General features: G+C 47.1%; 2 protein-coding genes across 2 annotated transcripts in view; one reads left to right on the top strand and one right to left on the bottom strand.

The window, feature by feature from the left end:
- The window catches only part of DNTTIP1 (deoxynucleotidyltransferase terminal interacting protein 1), a 16,335-nt gene extending 8,175 nt beyond the window's left edge, over positions 1 to 8,160 (bottom strand). Inside the window, exons 1-7 of the mRNA XM_006921861.3 lie at positions 7,982 to 8,160; positions 7,332 to 7,402; positions 6,575 to 6,671; positions 3,745 to 3,843; positions 753 to 821; positions 438 to 494; positions 127 to 185 (exon numbers count right to left, since the gene is read on the bottom strand). Coding sequence (XP_006921923.1) covers positions 127 to 185; positions 438 to 494; positions 753 to 821; positions 3,745 to 3,843; positions 6,575 to 6,671; positions 7,332 to 7,402; positions 7,982 to 8,086 — 557 coding nt within the window. The 5' untranslated portion in view covers positions 8,087 to 8,160. The remainder of the gene's footprint in view (positions 1 to 126; positions 186 to 437; positions 495 to 752; positions 822 to 3,744; positions 3,844 to 6,574; positions 6,672 to 7,331; positions 7,403 to 7,981) is intronic.
- Positions 8,161 to 8,314: 154 nt separating this feature from the next.
- On the top strand, positions 8,315 to 17,606 carry WFDC3 (WAP four-disulfide core domain 3). Its single transcript, XM_025039733.1, has 4 exons — positions 8,315 to 8,767; positions 9,692 to 10,255; positions 16,283 to 16,440; positions 17,425 to 17,606. Exons 2-4 carry the CDS (start codon positions 10,146 to 10,148, stop codon positions 17,604 to 17,606), a joined length of 450 nt encoding a protein of 149 aa, XP_024895501.1. The 5' UTR covers positions 8,315 to 8,767; positions 9,692 to 10,145.
- The last annotated feature ends 5,393 nt before the right edge of the window (positions 17,607 to 22,999 follow it).

Genomic DNA, 22,999 nt, shown 5'->3' with positions numbered 1-22,999 from the left:
CCTGGGTAACTCTTCTCCGTGGTGACTTCAGATGGATCTGATTTCTCTAGGCACAGAACTCTGGTCTCTTCCTCCAGGCCCACTTCCGCCCCACTCCTCCCTTTGGCTCTGTTGGTCCCTACTCACACCATGCCGGTGGCTGCCCGGTCATTTGCCAGGATGTGTCCAGGAGGCCGTCCCTTCCTCTGCCATAAAGAATAGCTGTCAGAGGCTTGACCTTGTGGAAGCCCCACCCCACCCCATTGGCAGGTCAGGGTCACTGGTGGAGATGGTTTTCCAACAAGACCAAATGATGCTTGAGAGTGAGCAGGGAGAGTGAATGTTTCCGGGGTTCCTGTGTCTCATGCTAGAAAGGCCGAAGGATGCACTGAGAAAGCCCGCCACCTTCTTCTGGAGCCGTGAGGCCTTTTCCTAGTCAGAAAACGTGGAGATGGTACCTTTTTGGGAATGGGGCTTCCTCGATGGGCACATTCCTCCTCTACCTGTCGGCCACGCTGTAGATAAAGAAAAGGGAGTCACTGGAAGACCAATGCCTGGGTGCTGCAGGTCCCCTGGGGTTGCAGAAGGCAGAGTCCCTGTTCTACACCCTCTTGCTCCTTCTGAGACTGGGCCCAGAAACCTTCCCAGTATAATGGTATTTGGACCTGGTCCCACAAATGGGTGGTACGTGGAACCTCCTGGGGCCCAGAGTTCAACTGCTCCCCAGTCTGATTGGTCTCCCCGACCAATACCACAGGACACAGCACTCTGACCTTTATCCCCGGAAGCTCATGGGTCAATCTGGGTATAACTTTTTCTCCATCTGAAAATAGTAGTTTAGCCTGAAGGAAAAAGATCAAGTGTTAACAGTCACCATTCTGGAGGGTAAGGCTCTCTGCCTCCATTTTTATAGACACAACTTCAAACTGGGTTAAAACTGTTTCACAGTCAGCACGGAGACACTCTAAGATATGTACATAAGTAGTTATGTATATGTATTTAAAAAAAAACTTGAGTAAGTAAAGACCATTGTTGAAAAATTAGAAAATGTAAATAAGCAAAAAAAAAAAAAAAAAAAAATCAAATCTAAAATTTCAATATCCACAGAATACAGTTACCATTTCATTGTAAATTCTTCCTCACTTTTTTCCATGTAAATATATACTATACATTTTTCTAACTAAATCCGTTGATATACTACACAGTCCTTAGAAAGCTGTTCTTTTCATTTCATAAATATTGGATGCCTAGTATTTAAGTGCTGGGGATGCAGCAGGAAATTGCAGAAGTAAGGTCCTGGCTCCTGTGCAGCCTATATTCTGTAGGCGATTTGGATAATAAGCAAATAAATAAACATAAACTAGGTGATTTTGGATCATCAGAAATGCTCTGAAGAAAAACACTACAGGCAGATGTGACAGTAAATCTCCGGGGAGGAGGGCTATTTGAAGCAGGTAATCGGAGAAGGCCTCGCTGAGAAGGTAGCCTCTGAGCTGAGATGTGGAGAAGGAACCACTATTAGAAAAGCTGAGAAGCGTGTCAGCAGCAGGAAGCGCAAAAGCTCTAAAGTGGGAAGAGACGTGGCTCATTTGAAGAAAAATACAGTCTGGCAAGTAATGGGCAAGGAGAGAGTGGTACGCAAGGAGTGTGGTGAGGATGGCAGGGGCCTTGCAGGCCTGTGAAGACTTGGGATCATGTGACGTCTCCGGGCAGCATTCGATGGCCCTCAGCACTGCTTCCTTCTGGTCTGGAAACACTTTTCTACTGGCTCCTGTGGCCGCATTTCCCTGGTTTTCCTATTTCGCTGGCCGCTCTTTCTTAGCTTTCTTTGCTGGCTCATCCTCCTCAGTCTGGTTCTTTTCATTCTATCCTCTTTCATTAGCTATTCTATCTGCTCTCATCTATGCTCACGGCTTCAATCAACATCTATAAACTGATGACTCTGTAGCTTTTTATCTTCAGTTGTAGCCTCCCCTTTGAGTTCCAGATTTATAACAGTCTGCTGCATGTCCATGAATGGATGTCCCAAATATGCTAAGCCCAAAATTAAACTCATGATCTTCTCCAAAAGTTATCCCTGTTCAGTGAAGAGTGCATGAGTCTCAATGTGTAATTGTTCACGTGTTTGCTAATTCACACCTGTCTGCCTAACTAGGATGTAAGTTCTATGAGAGCAGTAACTCGGCTTGTTCGTTTGCCATTTGTTTGTTCGTTTGTTCACTCAGTCAGTCCGTCGGTCGGTTGGTTGGTCGATCAGTCGGTCAGTCAGTCATTCAACAAACACTTAGTGTACAATAGTAAGAGTCGTATTCAAGTGCTAAGAATACAGCAGTGAATAAGATCACACCTTAACTCTTATAAAACTGAAGATTTTAGCAGAGGTGGGGTAGGAGGGAGGTAGAAAATTAAAAAATGAACTATTAATAATTTCAGATCAAAACGAATAATGAAATAAACAAGGGAGGTGATAGAGAGTAATTGGAAGAGGGGAAGGGAGTGAGATGAGGACTACTTTAGATGAAGTGGCCAGGGAAGGCCTCTCTGATGAGGTGATATGCAAGCTAAACCTGAAGAAAAGGAGGAGCCAGCTATGCAGAGTTAAGGGTCGAGCATGCCAGGCAGTGAGAATAGCAAGTGCAAAGGCCCTGACTTGGTGCTGGAGGAGAAAGGAGCCCAGCATGATTAGAATATAGTCAGTAGGGGAAGGTGGGATGAGATGAAGTTAAAGAAGAGGCAGGAGCCAGTTCGTGGAGGGCTCTGTGGGTCATGGTAAGGCATCGAAGTTTCATTCTTCCTGCGAAGGGAAATCGCTGAGAAGTTTTAATGAAGAAGAGAGTGAGATAATTTGATTCATCTTTAAGAAGATGGGTCTGGCTCAGAGGTCAGGTAGTTAGAGGTGGAGAAGATGAGCTGGCCCAGGATGCTAAGGGGGAGTGACCACCAAGACTGGAGCCAAGAGAGAAGCAGTCTAAGAAACATGACATGATCCACTCCGACAAATGACACCAAGAAGCTGAGTAAGTTTTCACTGACAGCACGGAGTTCTGCCCTTTCAAAGCTGAGGTCCAGACCCTCATCTTGCTCTTTCCGAGGCTATGCCTGCCTGAGTAGCTGACCAACCAGCCTTCCAGAAGATGTTACTCTCTCATCTCATGATAATTACCCTTATAGGACTGAACTCAAAGCAGCCCTTGTGGTTCTGATTATGAAGAAATTTCCATCTCTGACAGCTACTGGCTTTGCAGTCAAGCACAGAATCTGGGTGATGCCGACACTTCCTATTAATAACAGCAGCTAACACATGCAAACAGGTTCACTACTATCTTGGGAACACAGCCATTTATAGACCTGATGTCATGCCTCCTGAACACACCCTAAGAGGCAGGGAGGCAGAAATGGTGAGTCCCTGTGATACCAAAAGGGGCTGTGACTACTAGAAGGATCAAGTCACAAGCACCTGCAGAGATGAGATGGACCTTAGCTATTCTAACTCTTGCTTTCATCTGTAAACTAAGAATTAAAATATGTCTTCTGCACAAGGTTTCTTCTGAGATGTCAATGAGCAAATGCATGTGAAATCATCTATCACAGTACCTGGCATATAGTAACTATTTCCCTTCTTTTCCGTCAGCAACACTGCTAAGTTCTATCTGGATGTAAGTAGTTTGTTAGCTCAGTATTACCACTAATGATCAGATCACATGTCTTAGCAGAGCCCTGAGGGCTAAACCCTGTGCCTGTATCCTCTGTCCCCTTCGGTCTCACCTGCTCCAGGCAGCTCCGACAGGCCTCCTGGATCAGCTGCTCTGCATCCACTTCTTCCCCAACGTTGTCTCGCACATTCAGTGCTGCCTTCTGGAAGAACTAGGGGGGAGTACGATAGAGGAAAGGTCAGAAGTCCTGCTAATTTGCATCAACTTGAAGGAAACTGAGTATGAAAGAGAAGCTTTTCTCATACCCTTGTACAGAAGGGAAAACTGATTATGAGCATGGTTTTGAGATCACACAGATATAGATTCATATCCCGGTCTCTGTTTCCCCACTCTATCCTCATTTGAGGAGGATAATCATGGAGGTGACCAAAGGATGGTCATTACAGCACTAATGTGTAAACAATGCAAAATCAAAGAATAACGTAAATGTCCAGGTATAACTTATGGTATAACCATGCCATGAAGTAATATGCAAATGTTAAAAATCACAGTAAGGATGTATAGGAGAATATATTTTTGACATAAAAGGTATTCATGGTATACTGCCAAGTGAAGGAAGTAAGTTATAAAATAGTTTGGCATTGTATGAGCCTATTTATGTAAAATAGCAAAAAGCAAACACAGAGAGACAAAAGAACTGTAAGAATATATATTAAAGTAATGGCGGCAATATCATGGATGATTGCTTTTTAAAATCTATATTCTCTCAATTTTTATAGTGTACATGTATTACTTCTGTAGAAAAAAAAAAGAATGCCAGTGCCTAGGTGAATAGGCCAGGGTCAGCCTGAGAAAATTCAGAAACAGAAAGTCCTGATTGAATCTGACTTTGCCCAAGCCGAAACATCTATGGCATGGGAGGAGTGAGACCTGGCCAGGGCCCCAGGATTTCAGTGGTTCCAATTGGCTGGGGAAAGGAAGGCAGAAGTTTCCTCCACTGGCTATAAGAGGGAGACCTTGAGCCTGAGAACACTGAAGGACAAGGTGATGTGAAGCCCCAAACCAAGGCATTGAGAACATACTCAGAATAAGAGTCCAAGCTGTGGCTCTAGAACTAAGTGTCAGTTCTCTCTGGCATATGGAAGAATTCTGGAACCTATAACCAATGCTCCTCCTGTGGGAGATAACCACGGGAATGTACTGTCATTTTATATTTCTCAGGTCAAATGCCTTCGTTGTTAACACTGAACCAAGGAGAAGAGTGTGAAAGCGCTGACTTAGAGACCTTACGAGTTTAGGAAGAAAATTCTTCAGGCCTAATTAAATAGTATGAGCAAGTGAGTTTGACTTTAAAACAAAAACTAAATTAATACCGGTGATCAGTACTGATTATTGGCTAAATGAAAGCTAGTTAAAATAATTTAGATATTTTACACCAACCTGTGAGGAAGTCAGTGCAATGAATATACCTCATAGGTATATGGAAGCTACCACTGGACCTGGGAATGAAATCCAGTGATGAATAAAAGGCGTTCTCAAACACTACTGGTAGAAATGCAAAATGGTATAACCTCTCTGGAGGGAAATTATCTCAAGGGAAAGGTATGTTATCCCTCTTACCTACCAATTCCCTCTCTAGGAGTTTATCCCCCAGAAGGGCTCTCACAAGTGAACCAAAGAAATATATTCGAAGTGTTCAATGTAGCACTGTCTGTAATAGAGAAAAACTGGCAACAACCTAAATGTCCTAGGGACCAGCTAATCAAACTATGGTGCAACCATTCAACAGACCTGGGGTGGGGTCTGATCACAGTGGGTCATATATGCCATGTTAAGGAATCTGGATTTTACCCAGAAGACAATGGGAAGACACTGACAGATATTAAACAGGGGAATGACACCATTGGACTTACATGTTAGGGATCACTGGCAGCTGCCTGGAGGGTGGGTTGAAAGAGGGAGAGAATAGAGGCAGTTAGGGAGTATAGTAGGAGCCTGGGTGAGAAATAATGAAGGTCTGAACCAAAGCAGAGGTGAGGAGGAAGGGCGTACTCGACAGATCATGCGGTGGAGCATACGTGACGCCACAATTGGATAGAGAAGATGAAGAAGGCAGTGTCCCTGGTTTTTGGTTTCTAAGTAAATGATGGTCCCATTCAAACTTAACGTGTCCAAAACTGAGTTCCTGATTTCCCCCACCTGTTCTCCTCTTCCTCATGTCAAGTCAATAGCAACCTCTATCTTTATAGTTGTCTAGGGCAAATAACGTGGGAGTCATTCTCTATTTCTTTCACCTTGTGCATCTGAATCATTGGCAAATCCTATTGCTACCTTTAAAATACATACAGAATCTGACTTTATCCCAACATCTTCATTGATAACAGCCAAGCCAGTATCATCTCAAGCCTCCTAACTGGTTCTCCTACAGTCTATTCTCTATGCGGCAGTCAGAGTGACTCTTTGTTCACTGCTATATCCCCCGTGCCTAGAACAGTGCCTGCCAGTAAACACTTCTCGAATGAATGAATAAACAGAAGAGGAGGAGGTTTAGGAATAAAAACAAAGAGTTCTGTTCAGAATATTCTGGGTTTAAAGTATCCATGGGGCATTCAGGTAGAACCATGTAGATGTTTATGCACAGTTCTAGACACAAATTTTAAATAATAACAATGGTGATATTATTAAACAAGTAATAAAAACAGTTGTTATGTTCCAAGCACGGTTCTGAGCACATTACACTTAAATCATTTTACCCTCACGATAGCCTGGCAAAAGAAGTATTCGAATTACTCGCTAAGAGGGAAAAAAGTTTGTGGCGGTTCAGAATTGGAAAGCTTTAGATATCTGTGTGTACTATAGCAAGCCAGGAAGATTGTGATGCAGCGAAGGACTGCCGATGAGTCTTTCTCCCTGTTAATGGTTTATCTTTGTGTCCCTCTCACCTTCATGTACTTGTTGAAGACAGTCTGGATCTCCTCATTGATGCTAGGCTGAAGGACAGCTCGGAGGAGGTCCATGGAGATGGAAGGATCTGTGAAACTGCATTCAGGAGAAAGATAGTCAGGGGGCATGGCCCAAATAGATCCTTTCTAGTCTGCCCAGCCAATTCTTGACAATGGATCCTTTAATGACAATAATATATAGCTTTTCTAGAATACTAGCTGTGTGCCGAGGTTCTGTGCAAACCACATAAATGCACGGCTTTATTTCATTCTCATAACTCTATGAAATGGGTATTATTTTAAAAGTGTTTTATGAAGTGTAACACATACAGAAAATTCTGTACACTTTAATAGTTTTAGTGAAGATCCATTTAATTGGCGCTCTCTCTTCCCTTTTATTATTTATTATTATTTGATAATAATAAGTTATTTATTATTCATTATTACCGAAAGGTAATAGTACCCTGTGGATACTATTAGTCACATTTTTCTTAACCTCCATGCTACTCTGCCTCTTTAGAACCCTCAAACATGGAGCCAAGGAATGTTAGGTGTTGTTTAATCCCTCATTTTGTACATGAGTTCAGAGGGGAAAGTGACTTGCTCAAGGGCACATAGTTATAGACTCTGAGTCTCCTCTTTCCTAGTCCGGTGCTCTTTCTACGGGCTAAGGATCGCTTCTCAGCCTCGTGCAATGGGGATCCCCAAGCCGCCTTCCAAACCAATGCCTGGGAGCTAAGGCCCAGGTCAGCCTTACCTTGTTGTCATCTGCGAGCGGCGGCCCCTTCGCTGCACCTGCCGGTGCTTTATCATTATGTTCCAAGGGTTCTGTGGGGACCAAGGGAGCAGATGTCACCGAGGTCCGTGACACTCAGGTGGAGGCGGAGGGTGGGTATGAAGTTAAACTTAGACAGCCCTGCTTCTCGGGTGCTTTCACCATCTCTCTCACCTTGGGGTCTGGGGTACAGCAGTGGTTGGAAGGCTCTGCCAGGGAAGGGAAACTCAAGGAAAGTTCCCAGCCTCAAAAGTCCTGACCTCACCTTTTCCAGGAACGGCTGGAGGAAGGGAACCAGTGTTTACCGAGTGCCTACTCTGTGGCAGACGATGTCTGGGCGCTTTACCCGTATTTACATCCCATCCCCACAACAACCTTATGAGGCAGGTACTAATCATCTCCGTTTTACAGAATAGGAACTGGAGCTCAGGGGCTTGACAGGACCGGCCCAAGTCACCTAGCTAGGAAGGTGGCACCAGAATTTGAATCCAGGTCGTCGGACTGTGAAAACGCCAACCCCCTCAGCAGCACCAGCCGCCGCGTTCTCTCGCCCGCGGGCCAAGGTCCCGGGAGCCCGAGGCCCCGCCGGCCCGAGCCCAGGCCCGGCCCGGCCTCCCTGGGGGCGCCCTCACCGTGAGAACAAGCTGCCCCGCTGCGCCCGCGTCTCCCAGTTCGGGGCCGCCCCGCTCTGCCCCGCCGGGTCCCCGCGGCTGCTCGGCGTCGCCAGTAGCCCCCATGGCGCCCCCGACCCTTACAACTTCAGCCCGACTCTGCCACCGGCCGGAAAGTGGCCACTTGACGTCACTGGAGCGCGCCGGCCGCCAGCCCGGAAGCACGACACGACGAGCTGCGCAGTCACCATGGGAACCAAACCGCCGCGTCTCTCTGGGGTCCGGGACACTTAGAGGCTTTGTGCGAGGGGGTGGTTGAGCTTCCTTCGGGGAGGGGCGGCGTCTCAGGTGTGGACGTGGAGCAGGGGGCTTCAGTCAAGGATTGTTCTCCGGCTGGAGAAGTGCGGGGCAGAGGGAGGGGAGCAGGTTTCCAGCGCCTGGGGTTGGGGTGCTGAGAGGGGAGCGTTTCGTACAGCGGCGCCTGCAGTTCGGTCTTTGAAAACTGCTAAAGATTTTAATATGCCGGGTACTCAGCCCTCGGAATTGGAGTGGGCCTAATGCGGGGACCCGGGAACCCGATAACAGGAGGTCTGGCCCTAACACCCACTGGGTCTCTCCAGACCTCGACCCCAGGGCTGCCTCTTGTACCTGAAGGCATCAGAATGAAGGTTGGGACTTGGACCGTGGATTCCCCCAGCCCCAGGGAGCTGGGCTTCTCTCCCCAGACGTGATTCTGGGATGGGCCGGGGATGCAGGGGTTTAACAGCTGTGGCGTTATCCGGAGCTCCCTTTAGCTCCGCCCTAGAGGTAAGACGCCCCTGAATAGAATTGGATCGATTTATGGGTGGTAGAGAAAGTTACTTTCCCCCTAAGTCACAATATAGGGTAGTAGAAAGTGCATGTGCTTTGCAGTTAAAAAGATCTGTGTTCAAATTCAGTACGATATAGTGATTAAAGAACTGTGGGATTGGACTGCCTTCCTTTGTTCGACCACTTAATAGCATGCGACCCACGGGTCTTTCTGTGTCTCAGTTTCCCCGTCTGTAGAATGGGGATAATAGTACCTAACTCATAGGGTTGCAGTGAGGATTGAGTTAATTCACATAAAGCACATAGAACTGTGGCACAGATAAACCCTGAAACAATGCTATGTGTTATTACTATTATTAAATCCCAGCAACTACCACCTACAAGCTTTATGACCTTGGGCAATTTTTCTCAGCCCCTCTGAACCACTTTTCTTACCTCCGTAAGATTATTGTGAGGATTAAAATAAATAATGTATACAAAGCACATATTAGGTCAAAAAATATTAATCATCTCCATGCTCCAATATCAGCCTTAAAATAATAAGGCAACTTCCTGGTACCAAACTCTTTGGTGTTATTAAGGAAGTTTTTACCTTGAGCCTTAAATGTTCTTCACCCTTTAACCTCATTGGGCACTATTCGGTATCATGGCTGACAAAAGTTATAAGCAGAGAAATAAAAAAAGTAGAGCAAGAAGAGACAAATAGGAGTATATATGGTTTAGACTACTTGAGTCATAGCAACTGTTCTTTTGGGTTCTGCGAACCGGCCTTCATACAATCCAAGAACAGCCTGTGTGGGCTAAAGGGACCAAAATGTGGGGTTTTGGTGCATTTGTATTAGTTCTGAACAAACTCAAATATGGCTTTTCTGTAGCTTTTTGATCGTTTCTAAGTAATCTGTTCCGTTCTCTGTTTTCTAGGTTGAACAGGATGAACAAGATGAACAGGATGAACCACAGTGTGTTTTGTTAGCTTTGGTTATTTTTAAGTCATACCTCTTGTCCCTTCTTCTGTCATTTCACTGTAGCTGTGCCCTTCCAAAGCCTTTTAGGGCTCTCTTTGATCCTTTGTTCAGTGGCCATCCCTCTGTTTTCCTAGGTTCCTCGTCATTGTCCAAGGGTGTTGTGTATATTGCATTACAGAGTTTGATTGCCACCATCACATGTGCCCTTTGGTAGTGCCAGGAATTTTTCCATATACCAGCAACCAATAAATTTTCTTCCTGTTAGGAGAAGCCATCCTTGGGGATTATTGCGAAAGAGAAGACTTTGGGGCTGGGTTTAGGCCAGTCTCCTAGTCGCCTTCCTTCCGTTGGTACTATACCCTGGCCAAAGTGCACCAAGCTGAGTGCTCATCTCAACTCTCAGCATCATCATGTTGAGCTGCCTCTTCCTCCTGAAGGCACTTCTTGCCCTTGGGTTCCTGACATCCTGGGTGACTGCAGGAGAACATGGTGAGCTATCATTTGGGATCCCTGGTGAACAGTAACAGAAAGTGACTAGAGAAGTCATCCCCTTCCTTCTCCCAGAGTGAGGGGCCTCATTTGTGGAGACAGTCATCTCTGTAGGATGGGAGTGGATGCATAGAGTCTCTGGACAGCCAGGGTAGATCCGCCTGGCTTTCTTTACCCTCTTTGGACAAGGAGATTGGATTTCCAGTCTGGCTTTCCCCTAGAAAGTGAAAGAAAGCTAGTGGTTAGAATAGAGACAGGGAGGGAGAGATTGATTCCAGGTGAGGATAGAGTCTGGGGAGGTGGCGGTGGGAATGGAGAAAGGTGACACAGTTGAGAGAATATGGAGGTAGAAGTGACAGAACTCTATGGTCTATTCCTTGCCTCCTACCTCATTCCCGAGAGGTGCTAGATATAGACATTAACTTAGGGAGAACTGACATTTTTATAATGTTGAATCTTTATGTCGTCCCATTGTCCAAGTGTGTTTGGTGTATTTCGGGGTGTTTTTTAATTTTAAAGTATTTCTTGATAAGTTAATGCCTAGGTTATTTAATGATCTTCTTTGCTGTCTCAAATGGGGTCTTCCATTATGTCTTCCATTATTACTTTCTAGAGGAACTGGAACCATTCTCTCATTTGAGTACACGTAGCAGGGAACATTCTGTTACAGTAGATTTGGGTTCAAGCCTGAGGCTCATCAGCTGCTGGCCAGGGGGTTCCTGGTCAAGACTCTTCTGCTTTTCTGAGCCTCAGTTCCTTTCACTGTCAAACAGAAAGAATAAATCTCAGAGGTGGTTGTAATGATTCAAAGTATGTAAAGTGTTTGGCCCTCATCATACATTAGCTCCCTTCCTCTCACCTCCTAACGTGGCCTTTGCCAGGAGTACAGTCTCTAACCATCGAGAATCAAGATCATTTTCTCCTCCCCTGATCACTTCTTCTCTGAGACCCAGAAACTCCACAATATGTGACATCCTCTTTCCTTCCAGCCAGACCTCCCCAGGTAGCAGGCCCCATCCTGTGTCCAGTGGGTTGCCTGGGCCTGGCTTAGGCGGCTCTCTTGGGCAGCCTGCCCGTGAGAGAGAATAGAGGGTTGTACTCCTTGCCAGGACTCTTGACTCCCAGTTCTGGAACCAGAGCCTGGGAATCTGTCTCAGGCAGGTCACCCACTGCCAGCTCGTAGGGCCTGGTACAATCTGCCCAGTGTTTGAAGCTGATGGCTGAATTGCGGGGGCTGAGGATGAGGCTGGCACCCTGGCAAGGCACCTTTGTGAGCTGCTCTGGGCCCCGGCCAGCCCAGATGGGGCTTCCTCTGTCCTTGGAGCCAGACTAGTGATCTCTGCACATCTCCTGTTGTCTGCTGGCTGACTGGGGTTCCTAGTCTGGTGGGTGGCAGTGTTGGCTGCTGTTCGTAGTTACAGTTCCGGTCCCAGAGGAGGGCTGGGCACTCAACTAATGGCACTGGTTGCTCCACGCAGCCCCACAGGAAGCTCTCCTTCCTGGGCTGTGGACAACTCCTGCCTTCCCTAAGTTCTGACGTGGTCAAGGGTTTACCATGGCCTCTGCTGCTCTGTTTGGTAGGGTGGAGGGACAGTCAAGTGACCTGAGGGGCACAGGGCAGATGCTAGGACCTGTTCCCATGAGGCAGTTCTGGTCTGAACATGGATCTGCTACCTGGCTCTTCTGCTTGCTTCCTGGCGGCCTTGGGCAGGTCTTTCATCCCTCCCAAACTCATTTTTGTCATCTGTAAAATGGAGATATGAACATTAACCTCATAGAGTGAAAAATACAGTGTCTTAGTCTGTTTGGGCTGCTGTAACAGCATACCATAGACTGGGTGGCATATAAACAGCAGAAATTTATTTCTCACATTTCTGGAAGCTGGGAAGTGCAGGGTCAAGGTGCCAGCAGATTCAGGTCTGGTGACGGCCATCTCTTTTATTGTGGCCTCGCACTATAGAAGGGCAATAAGGGTATAATATTCATGACCTAATCACTTCCAAAGGCTCTACTTCCAAACACCCTCATGCTGGGGATTAGGTTTTAATATATAAAAATTTTTTTGAGCGGGGACACAGACATTCTGTCTATATCATGCAGTTTAGAAGAAATACATCTAAAAAGCCTATACGAAAGCTGCCAAACGATGTTCAATAGCTCATATAGTCACACCCAGCACCTCTCTGTTCAGGCGCCCTCCCCACCCGTCTGAAGTGTGACCTGTCTGTTCATTCACTTATTCGTTACATAGCGAGTGTCTCCCCCACCTAGCACAAGGGCATCTCATGGTGAGCAAGGCAGCCATGGTCCTTGTTCTCATGGTGTGAAAGACAAAAAATAATCATCGACAAACAATAATAACCACGTTGTGGTGAGTGCTATGAAGGTGAAGAAGACAGTGTCATTTGAACTTGGAGAAGGAGCTGGAGAAGGAGCTGGCCGTCGGGCGGGGTGCCGTGGAGAGGGAGCTGCGGAGGCAAAGGCTGTGAGGTGGGGAAGAGCCCGCTGCTTTTCGGGAAGTGAAGGGGGTCAGTGCGGTTGGGAAAAAGAGGAGGAGGAGGAGGTGGTTCCAGTTGGGGCAGAGTCCAGACTTTGGGGGTTCTCCAGGGCGCTGTCTGGGGCTTTGTCGTAGGTGCAGTGGGAGGCCTTGGGAGGGGCTTATGACAGCAGGAGAGGCCAGGTCCCGTTTTCATTTTAAAAATACCACTCTGCTGGTGTGTGAAGAACGGATAGGACAAGTGGAGAAGACAGCAGGTGAGTGAAGGGGCCCTTGCGGCAGGCTGGGTGAGAGGCGACCATGGCTGAGACCAGGGTGGTGACAGCGCAGACGTAGAAAAGCAACAGACGTGAAGCACTCGAGAAGGTCCAGTTGGTAGGAACTGGTGAAGAAGTAGGTGGATGTGAGTCTGAGGGAGAGGAACTGTCAAGAATGGCGCCGAGGTGTCTGGCCTGAGCAGCTGGGTGGTGGGTGGGGTGGGTGGGGGTGCTCCTTACTGAGAAAGGGACACGTGGCAACGAGGAAGTTTTGAAGCGAAGATTCAGATGACGGCCGAAGAGTTGTCTCCATTGGCCGCCTCATGGCCTCCCTCCTACCACACGACTTGGCCACCCAGTCCCTGGTGACCCTCTGTTTTGCTTATCACAACATGTGCATTATGCCCTTTCAATGGACTGATGCCGTGGGCTCCCTGTGTGTTTGGATGACCTTTTCCCGAAACCTCACTGCGGAGAATTTGGATTTTGAGAGTGTTCCCACCACGCTAACTGACAAGACGGGTGGGCACCAGGCAGAGGGTGCCCATGTGACCAGCCCCACATGAACACCCAAGTCCAACGCACTTCCCCGGTAGACGGCACTTCTCACGTGCTGTCATGCGCCCCGTGTGACTCATGGGAGAGGACCCTTGGGATCTGGTGGCTGCTTTCCTCTGGACTTTGCCTCACGCACCTTCTCCCTGTGACGAGTTTGCCTCCTATGGCTTTGCTGTAATAAATCAGAGCCGCGAGTACAACTAGATGCTGAGTCCTCTGAACACTAGCGAATCAGCGAACCCGAGATGGGCCCGGGGCTCCCGACACACTGGTGTGTTTGTACGTTTTCCTAAAAGACCACCGACCGTCGGGTCTTCTCTCTCGGCAGAACCGAGCTGGGCGAGTCCCAGCGCTCGTTAATTTGTTTTGGGGTGATCCTTGCAGAGCGTAGGGGATCACAGTGATGTGGTTTAAAGGGCACCCCCAGAGCTGGGGATGTGGGACCCACTTCTGCCGCCATTGACCTCAGGCCAATCCCTCTCCCTTCCTGGAAGTCTGTCTGTCTGTCTGTCTGTCTGCAGGAGAAGAGGAGTACATTCGATAGCTCAGAGGGCCCTTCTTGGCTTAAGAAGTTTTGGAATTTCACTTCTCTGTTGGCAACTGTCCATGTCCCCGAGACCAGGCGTAGAGACCAGACCTCTCCTCTCTTCCAGTAGCAGAGTGCTGCTGGCCCTGGTCACTTCAGGGCCAAACTCAGCAAAATGATGGAATCTCGGAAGTGTGCTTTCTAACTAGGGCACGTGGTATAAGTCCGTGGGAAGTTTATGTTGCCGGGTTTTTTCTACCAGAGAGAATTATTACGCTTAGCCTTCTCAGCCATGGCTAAAAGGCTTTGTTCTTTGTTAAATGGATTTTAGTGTTTGTCAGGCGGGTGGGGAACTGTGGGGAGGTACATATGATGGTTATAGTGACCATATTTTTCGAATAAAAAATCAGGACGTGCAGTTTTGATGTGATCTGACCATGATATAGAATATTTGAAAGATGGGGGCTGTTCGGGAAAATCTGAGGCTGCAGGGTTATTATACCTTGATTGTTTAGCGGTGCTCATTGCCCTCGGAGAAAAACCAAAGCAGGCCAACACTTGCTTCTTCCACCATGGCGGACTTTCTGGAGCCGGCCGTATGCAGCCCCGCTTACTTGTCCCTACGCCTGGGCACCAGGCCAGTCCTGCTTTGGTTTTTCTACAAAGCCTTTAACTGCCTGTCATTTTTATATCCATTTAAAAATCTTGAAATAAACACTGAGATGAATGAGTCACGGCAAATTGGTTTGGTTTGGATGTGGCTCCATTAGGTGTGCCTGCTCCCAGGGACCTTGCCCAGGGGCCTGGCCCCGCGCCCTGGCCCGTCGCCTGTGTGTTTTCAGGATGGCGTAGCAGAAAGAGCACTTCACTGCGAGTCAAGAGGCTGGGGTTTGTCCTGCTTCGCCGCTGGCTCACTCTGGAGTCCTGGACGAGCGAGCCCCTTCTCCTCTCTGTGTTTCCCTGTCTTCGCAGGGGCGGGGAAGGGGCACACCAGGAGTGTGTGGCTGTTCACAGCAGGAAATTAACCAAAAGCGTTCTTTTTTTTCACATAACAAGTCTAGAAGTAGGCGCCGGGGCTGGGGTGGCAGCTTCGTGATGCGAACAAGGACAGGGCCGTTTCTCTCTTTACAGCCTTTTGCAGTCCTTGACTTTGTCCTCATACTAGTTGCCTCTTGGTTGAAGGAAGGCTGCTCTCCCTCGCCATGTTGTCTGTCTTTGGAAAGAAGAGGGGCCATTTGCAAGCTGTGTTCCCTGTGTCAGGAGCGCAGAAGTTTTCCCAGTTTATGTCTTAGTTTGTACTCACTCCCTAGTTACGAGGGAATGTGGGGAAGCAAATCATTGTAGCTGGCTGTGCTCATTGCCTCTCAGAACAAATCCAGGGTTCTGTTAACCAGGGTTTCAGTTATCTATTGCTGCATAGAAACCACCCCCAAACTTAGTGGCTTGAAATAATGACAGTTTATTTCTTCTCACAGTTGTGCGGGTTGGTGGGGCTTAGTGGGCGGTTCTTATGCCCACCTGGTGCATCTGAGGTCACTCATGCAGCTGCTTGCAGCTGGGAGCTTGGCGGGGAGCTGGACTGTGGCTGGGATGTGCAGATGCCTGTCTTTGTCCAGGTTCTCTCCCGGGGCATCTTGTCATCCTACAGTCTAGCCCAATGTGCTACACAGCACGGTGGCTGGTTTCCCAGGGCCGGGGTTGGGGGGGGCAGGGGGGGATATTCTTAGAGGACAAGCCCCCAAATGCAAGTGCTTACCAAGGCTCTGCTTGTATCAGTCACACCAGCTGATGTCCTGTTGGTCAAAGCAAGTCACATGGTAAAGGCCAGAGACAATGTGTGGGAGGGGGCTACACAAGGGCATGAGTCCCAGGAGGTGGGGTTCATTGGGGGCCACCAGTGTAGGTGTCCATCACAGTAAGAAAGGAGGGAGAATGAATATAGGGTTGGCCATTAGTATCTTTGCCACAGTGGGTTAGACCACAGCAGTGTTTTTCAATTTGCAGGTCTTCAAATGAATTTAGTAGTGTGTGGCCAGCACTAAAAAATAAAGTAGAGAGAATATAAAGTACCAGCAGTGCATATTCATGTATGCTCATAAATACATACATTTTAAACACACACCTGTATTAACATACATGTGGAACACAAGGAAAAATGTATTTTATATTCGCGTCGCAATAAAAATAGCTGGAAACATTGGGCTTGAGCCCAGTTTCTAGACCCTGGTGCTCTGATTCTGTGGCAGAGTCTGGCGGTGAATGTCCTGCCGACCCCCTTCCGTGTAAGGAGCTGTGTGATGGGGATGCAGCCTGTCCCCAGGGGCATAAATGCTGCAGCACCGGCTGTGGCCACGCCTGCCGTAGAGTCCATACTGGAGGTATGTCTGCTTTTTCTTTCAGAGGAGAAATCCTTGGGTGGTCCCTGGGTTCCGGAGTCAGTTTGGGAGCAAGCCTTCTGGTCTTTCCTTTCCTGGGAGGAGTCAGAGTTCTCATCCTTCCTGTCCCCCAACCCAAAGCAACCCCTCCTCCCAGGGCCAAGGGGCCTTCTTTGGCATTCAAGAACTAGGGAAAGGCAGTGTGGGGTAGTGGGAAGAACCCCTAGGCTGGAAGACAGGCCATGTGGCTTTGGTCGTGGTTTTGCTGCTGATGTGCAGTGTGACCTGGGGTGAGCAAACCTGTCTTTTTGAGCCAGTTTCTTCATCTATAAAATGTCGGCTTTGCCCAGGATCATGATTTTCTGCCCTAATTCTTAACGCAAAGCTTCCCTGTCTCTGAAAGGAAATCTTAGTTGGAAGCAATGTCTGTGCATTCCTGATCTGATTATTATTATTTTTTTCAATATATTTCTTAAAACAAATATATATTTTTGAGTGCCCCTTTGTGCCAGGCCCTGTGGAGCTACATTTCAGAACCACTGGCCCACATGTCGTCTTTAGATAACATTTAGGTTCCCTGGCAATGGTCAAGGCTCTGGGGACAGATTCTGGTCCTTACCTAGCATATAGCCTTTCAAGGAAGGTCGACAAAATTAAATAAGGAATTTTAATAAAGTCCGACAGAGGAGTGCCGTGCGGGGCCCCACACCTTGTCTAGAGAAGGCTCCCCGAGGAAGCGACACTGGGAGGCCCAAGCACAGAGGAGACGGTGGCGGTCTGGGAGCCTTGTCCCTTCTGCACCCCTCCTGGGGCCCTGTCGGTTCTCAGATGCTCCAGCTTCGAGCTCTCCCAGCCAGATCTGTGGTTCAGATCTAGTTAGATCAGGGATGTATCTGCCTGGAGCCCCCATGTCCAAGTTCCAGATGGGAACGTGGAGTTGGTGGAGCTGACCATCCTGTCTCTTCCACTATGCCTGCTGTCGTGCAGGGCGCAGTGGCAACTGTCCAAAGATTCTGTTGGGCCTGTGCATCGTCGGCTGCGTGGTGGACGAGAACTGTCAAGCCGGGAAAAAGTGCTGCAAGTCGGGCTGCGGCCGCTTCTGCGTCCCGCCAGTTCTGCCACCCCGCCTGGCCACGAGCCCCAACTGGACCATCGGGTCTGATTCTTAACTAGGTGAGTACAGTCCCACGTCACCAACACTGGCCTTAACTGCTGCGTGCAAAGCACTGGCTTAGGTGCTAGGTAGGGGCCTGCAGACGGTCAAGACAAAGGTTTTACCCTGTGGTGTCTAATCGGAGAGAAAGATCACATGTCACAGATCATATATCACTGAACCCTTGCATAGACAGCCTGGGCTTATAGGCTTTCAGAGAGGGTATGGCTCCTTGGGAAGGTCTTTCTGCTAGAAGCTGGAGGTGATCTGGGTCCTAAAGGCAAGGCAGGATGTGACAAAGGGAAGGCAGCCCAGGGAATATGCTGGACTGGCGGTCTGGTGACTGTTAGCAAAGGCACAGAGGGTGGAATGGAGGTGGCATGTTTGGGGAGCTGTGGTGGGGGTGGGGTGAGAATGGGTAAAGGAACAGACAAGCTGTCCTATAATGAGATATGCAGTTGACATCTGCATGATGAGACTCTTCGATGCCTGTTTGGTCGGGGTTGTCTAGGAAGCAGAGATGCTTAAAGCCTCCAGGAGCAGCGTATGCCACGCTCCTCGAGAGTGGAAGAGAAACGTGTTGGGGAGCTGGAACCAGGAGGGCAAAGTGGTGACTTGAGGTTTTTTTTCTTGCAGAGACCCCGGTGCCCTAGCTGTCCTGATTTGTCCTGAGCTGCTTTGGTGACTCCAAGTGGCTTGTCTTGACAGCCAGGAGAGGATCATTCCTGGGGCTTATGACACTCCCAAAGGCTCACATTGCCCTCTGCTCTTCTTCCGTTCCTGCTGCTGCCCTGGGCATCGGAAACGGGGTTGGGCAGTGGGTGTGTGGTGCTTCCTGTCCCCAATAAAGGCTGTTGCTCATCCTCTTGCCTGTGTTGTTTGGAGGCTAAGATGAGGGAAGAGAGCTAAGGGTCTGAGCAGGACTGTGGGTTTATTTAGGAAGGATAACAATCCATTCTTTTGGAAAACACTGAAAATGGGTGCTGGTCGGGTGTGGCAAGAGGAGAAGCTGAACCTAGGGTGACTTGCCATAGATGTCACTGTCAAGCCTTGGGAGTGGGACAGTCAGGCCTTTTTGGGAGCCTGCTGACCTTCTTTTTATCAGAGAATGTGGGTTAGGGTTGGAACTGGGGTGAGTGGCTAGTTTATTGTAGTCACTCGGATGTCCCCACCTTGGACCTCCTTCTTTGGGGGCCAGTCCTTGGCTCCAAGACAGGCAGTTTGTCTCCGTCTAGTAGGCAGGGGATGTCTTGGAACCATGACAATTTTAAAAAATTATATTTTTAAAATATAAAAATGGATCATATATCTTGGAGATCTTTTATGTCGTCACATACATTCTTCTACTAGAACTCGATGACAATAACCAATTTAGCGAGTCACCCTTTGTTGGACATCAATATCCTTGTACATAAATCTTGGCCTACTTTTGCAGCTGAATCTAGGTAAATTCTTAGTGGAATTCTAGTTTCTTAAATAGAGCTCGGCCAGAAAATAGGTCCTCAATAAATATTCATTGAATGAATGAAAGAATGAAAGTAATAGGAAACTGAAATCAAAGTGGCTTAGCCAATAAAGGCATTTAATTTTCTCACCTTGGAGTCTGGAGGGAAGCGGTGAGGCTGGTTTTGCAGTTCAACCACAGCTCTCATGACCAGACTCCTTCCTTTTCCTCCATCCTCAGTGTGTTGGCTTTTGTCCTTGTGCCAGTCACCTCAAGGGTACAGAATGGTTGCTGTAGCTCTGGATGTCACAGCAGGAAGAAAGTGTGTATAGAGGACAATGGCAAAGACTACCTCGGATGGTACTCAAAAAATTATCTTAAATGGTGCTCTCCTTTTAATGACAGAGTCCATTTTCCCAGAAGCTGCCTCCTCCCCAGACGTCCCTTCTCATTTCATTGGCCTGAACTGTTGCTGCAAAAGAAAGCAAATATCTGTAAACTTGGGAAGACGTGACTGTCTTAGATGAATCAAGCTTCATCCCTGAGGCTGAGGGAGGGGCCCACCAGGAGATAAAAATAAAGGTTCTATTAGCAGAAAAGGAGAGTAATGAACTATATGTGCCACACTGGACCAAAAGACATGCAATTAAAATTTGGACGGAAATTGCTAAGAGGGCAGAGCTTTTATAACAAAAAAAGTATCAGTGCCCACCTTAGACACTGCAAAAATGTTTTTAAAATTCCCAACTTTAAGGGAAAAAGGTGAGTTATAACTAAAAAAAAAAATTTCCCATCACCAATGTTTTCATGCCCTCTTTTCTAACTGTTTTCACACTGGCACGCGAAATTCTAGTTTCAACTGGGTTCAGAACATTCATTTCTTCGAGTAGAGTCAGTGTTGCGTGATCTGGAAGAGAGCTGCTGGCCTGAGCCTCGCAGTGGCCATCCGGGGGACACCTAGAGCTCCAGGTTCACATTGTGGGGAACTGGGAAGGACTGGCGTCAGTGTGATAGGCTGCTGAACTTTTTTACCTTTCGGCAGATCCCCTTGCCATTGTTTTGATTATCATTTTATTGTTTATTAAATCAAAACAATACATGCACATAGTTAAAAAAAAATCAGAAGAGCTTTCAATGAAAAACAACTGTCTGGGAATCTTAAAATACTGTAGGATGATTTTCTTCTGGGCTAGGGAGTGAGCCCCAGGCAGCTCTGCCTGAGTGCCGGGAGAGGGGTCCTTTCCGAGATCTTTCTTTCTCATTTGGGGCAGCCCGCCCATGTCCACATGGCAGCCGCTGACCTGCTTGTAGGTAGCAATAACATGAGGGAGAGAGGGAGGGAGAGAAGAGAGAAGACAGCAAGCGAGCAGGAGCTGAAGGGCTGAATTTGAATTTGGGATTGTGTTCGAGGCAGAAGTCAAGGGTTGAGATGGGGTGAAGGTGTTCAGTGAGGGCTCAGGGCTTATTTGGTGGTGGTGAGGCTCAGGTGCTCCTCCTCTCCTCCCCTGGGCTCAGACCTGTTTTGGAGGTGTGTGTGTGTGTGGGAGCAGCAATGGGCCAGGAGTTTTGAGTGAATTCTTTGCTGGGTGCTTTTATTTCCATAGCCACCAGAGGGCAGCAGAGGTCTAAGTCAGAGACCATTTCCCGGCAAGAGAAACCAAAAAACCATGCTCTAGATAGAAGCCTAGTTACAGGCTGACCATTGAGTTCCTCCCAGCTTTTTCAAGCCACTTTGAGAAAAAGTTACATAGCTGGGTCTATACTCCAGATGCCTACTGAATTGCACGTAATAAATCAGGACGTAATGTTATGTACTCCCTTTTCATATGATATGGAATGCTTCTGCAGTTTTGGTAACACTTAGCTTGGGGACATTATCACGTTATCAATGTTTCTTGTACAAAGTCGTAGAGCAAACAAATTCTTTGTGCAGCTGAAGGTGAGGGAAAAGTTTCCTTCTCATGCTGTAATAATAGGCTTTAGTCTTTCAATAATATGTCACAGACATAATTTTTAATTGTTAAAATATTCTGTTTCCTTAAATATTTATTGTTATTATTTTTTATACGTAACAAGGCTCCAGAACTCTGTAGCTCTTGCTGACCCTGTTTCCCATGACCTTTGCCAGATGGCTTCAAGTTCATTCGAACTTTTTTTCAATCTTTATTCATTAGGCTAAAGTTCCAGAATGAAATTGCCGGGCTAAATGATGCGCATATTTAAAATTTTGATAATTATAGCCAAATTGTCCTCCAAAAGACTTTTAAAAAATCAATATATGTAGTACCAGGTGGGTGTTAAACTAATTGGGGGAATCACCGCATAAATTATGTAAATATCTAACCACTATTCTGTACACCTGAAACTAATATAAAATAATGTTGAATGTCAACTGTAATTGAAAAAAATTAAGAAAAAAATCAATATATACTTCCAGTAGCCTATGAGAATTTTTGTTTCCCTACCTCCTTTATTTTTCCTATTATCTTTGTGACTTCCTAGCAATTAACACAGTGCCTTGGATGCACTGTGTTAATTGAATTTCCATTGGTTTAAAAATCTTCTTCCCCTCTAGTGTGAGCCCTGAGAAATCTCATCAGCCAAGTATGTAGTTTACATGCTCTTGTTCTTTCTTTTTTAAAAAATATTTAAAAACCTTTTTCAATTACAGTTGGCATACAATATCATGTTAGTTTTAGGTGTACAACATAGTGATTAGACATTTATATAACTTAACGAAGTGATCCCCCGATGAGTCTAGTCTTGTTCTTTGATTCAGCAGTTCTTGATGGAGCAGTCACTGACTGGTCTGGACATTGGAGATATAGAGATGAATGAGATATACTTCCTTCCCTTACTTTCCCTTTCTTACCCACTTTTAGGATTTTGTACTCTTGTTGGTTGACACTTTTCCTTCACACTCCATGTATTTAAAATAACCACTCCCTTTTTGGATATTTCCCTTTACAATGCTCTTTGGGTATATTTTTCCCAACACTCAAATGAGGTTGTTCAGGCAGGAATTAATATCTCCAGGTAGCTGATGGTTATACTGAAGCTCACTGAGGCAAAGAACCCTTCTGAAGATCATACGCAACCACGCCTAGTCTCTGGGGCTTCTGGACAGGGCCTAAGAAGAGGAGCTGGGTCTGGTGTTGATAACGCCATTATTCTGCAAGGACCTGCCACACGGGTCATTCCCAAAAGGGAGAAGAAGACCTCTCTCTACCTTGGTGTCTGAACCCCGGTGAGAGGCGAGTGGCTGGCAAGGAGGACCTTCCTCCCACCCCCACCAATCTTCCTCCAGGAGAGAAATGTGGGGTGTGGCCTCTGTGGTCTTGGACAGTATTGTCCTGGGGCTGAGGAAGGGTCCTGTGGGGCCATGTGGCCCACAGTGCCCCGTCCGTATCTCACTAGAAGGAAGACTGGATTTCCCCCCCGTGATGTCTGTGGGCTCCGCGGGCCTGTGTCTTCCATTGCCACAGTGGCTGGAAGTGCCAAGGGACCCAGGGACACTGCTGTGGCCATTTTTATCATTGACAATCTCTATTTTTGTATGTAACGTGTCCTTTCTTCCCTCCAGCTGCTTGCAAGATTCTTTTTTAAATCTTTTATTTTCAGTAATTTGGATGTGACATGCCTACTCATTTTCTTAGTAATTATACAACTTGGAGTTTACCAAATTTCCTGGATGTGTGGGTTGCTGTTTTTGATCCAATTTGTCAAAAGAAAATACTGGCTGATATGTTTTCAGATGTGTTCTTCGCCCTATCCTCTTTCCCATGTCTTTCTAAGACTACTATTTACATGCACTTGACCTGTACGGTACTGTCTGCAGGTCAATGAGAATTCGTGCCTTTTCAAGACACGTTTTTTTCTTTTTGTGCTTCACTTTGGATGATTTCTACTGAGCTATATTCAATTTCATTAATTGTTTTTTTTTCTGCTGTATCAAATTTGCTGTT

The sequence above is a fragment of the Pteropus alecto genome, unplaced genomic scaffold, assembly GCF_000325575.1.
Source record: "Pteropus alecto unplaced genomic scaffold, ASM32557v1 scaffold45, whole genome shotgun sequence".
Classification (NCBI taxonomy): Eukaryota; Metazoa; Chordata; class Mammalia; order Chiroptera; family Pteropodidae; genus Pteropus; species Pteropus alecto.
Note: the sequence above shows the minus strand (reverse complement) of the source record. Positions and strands in the feature narration are given on the sequence as shown.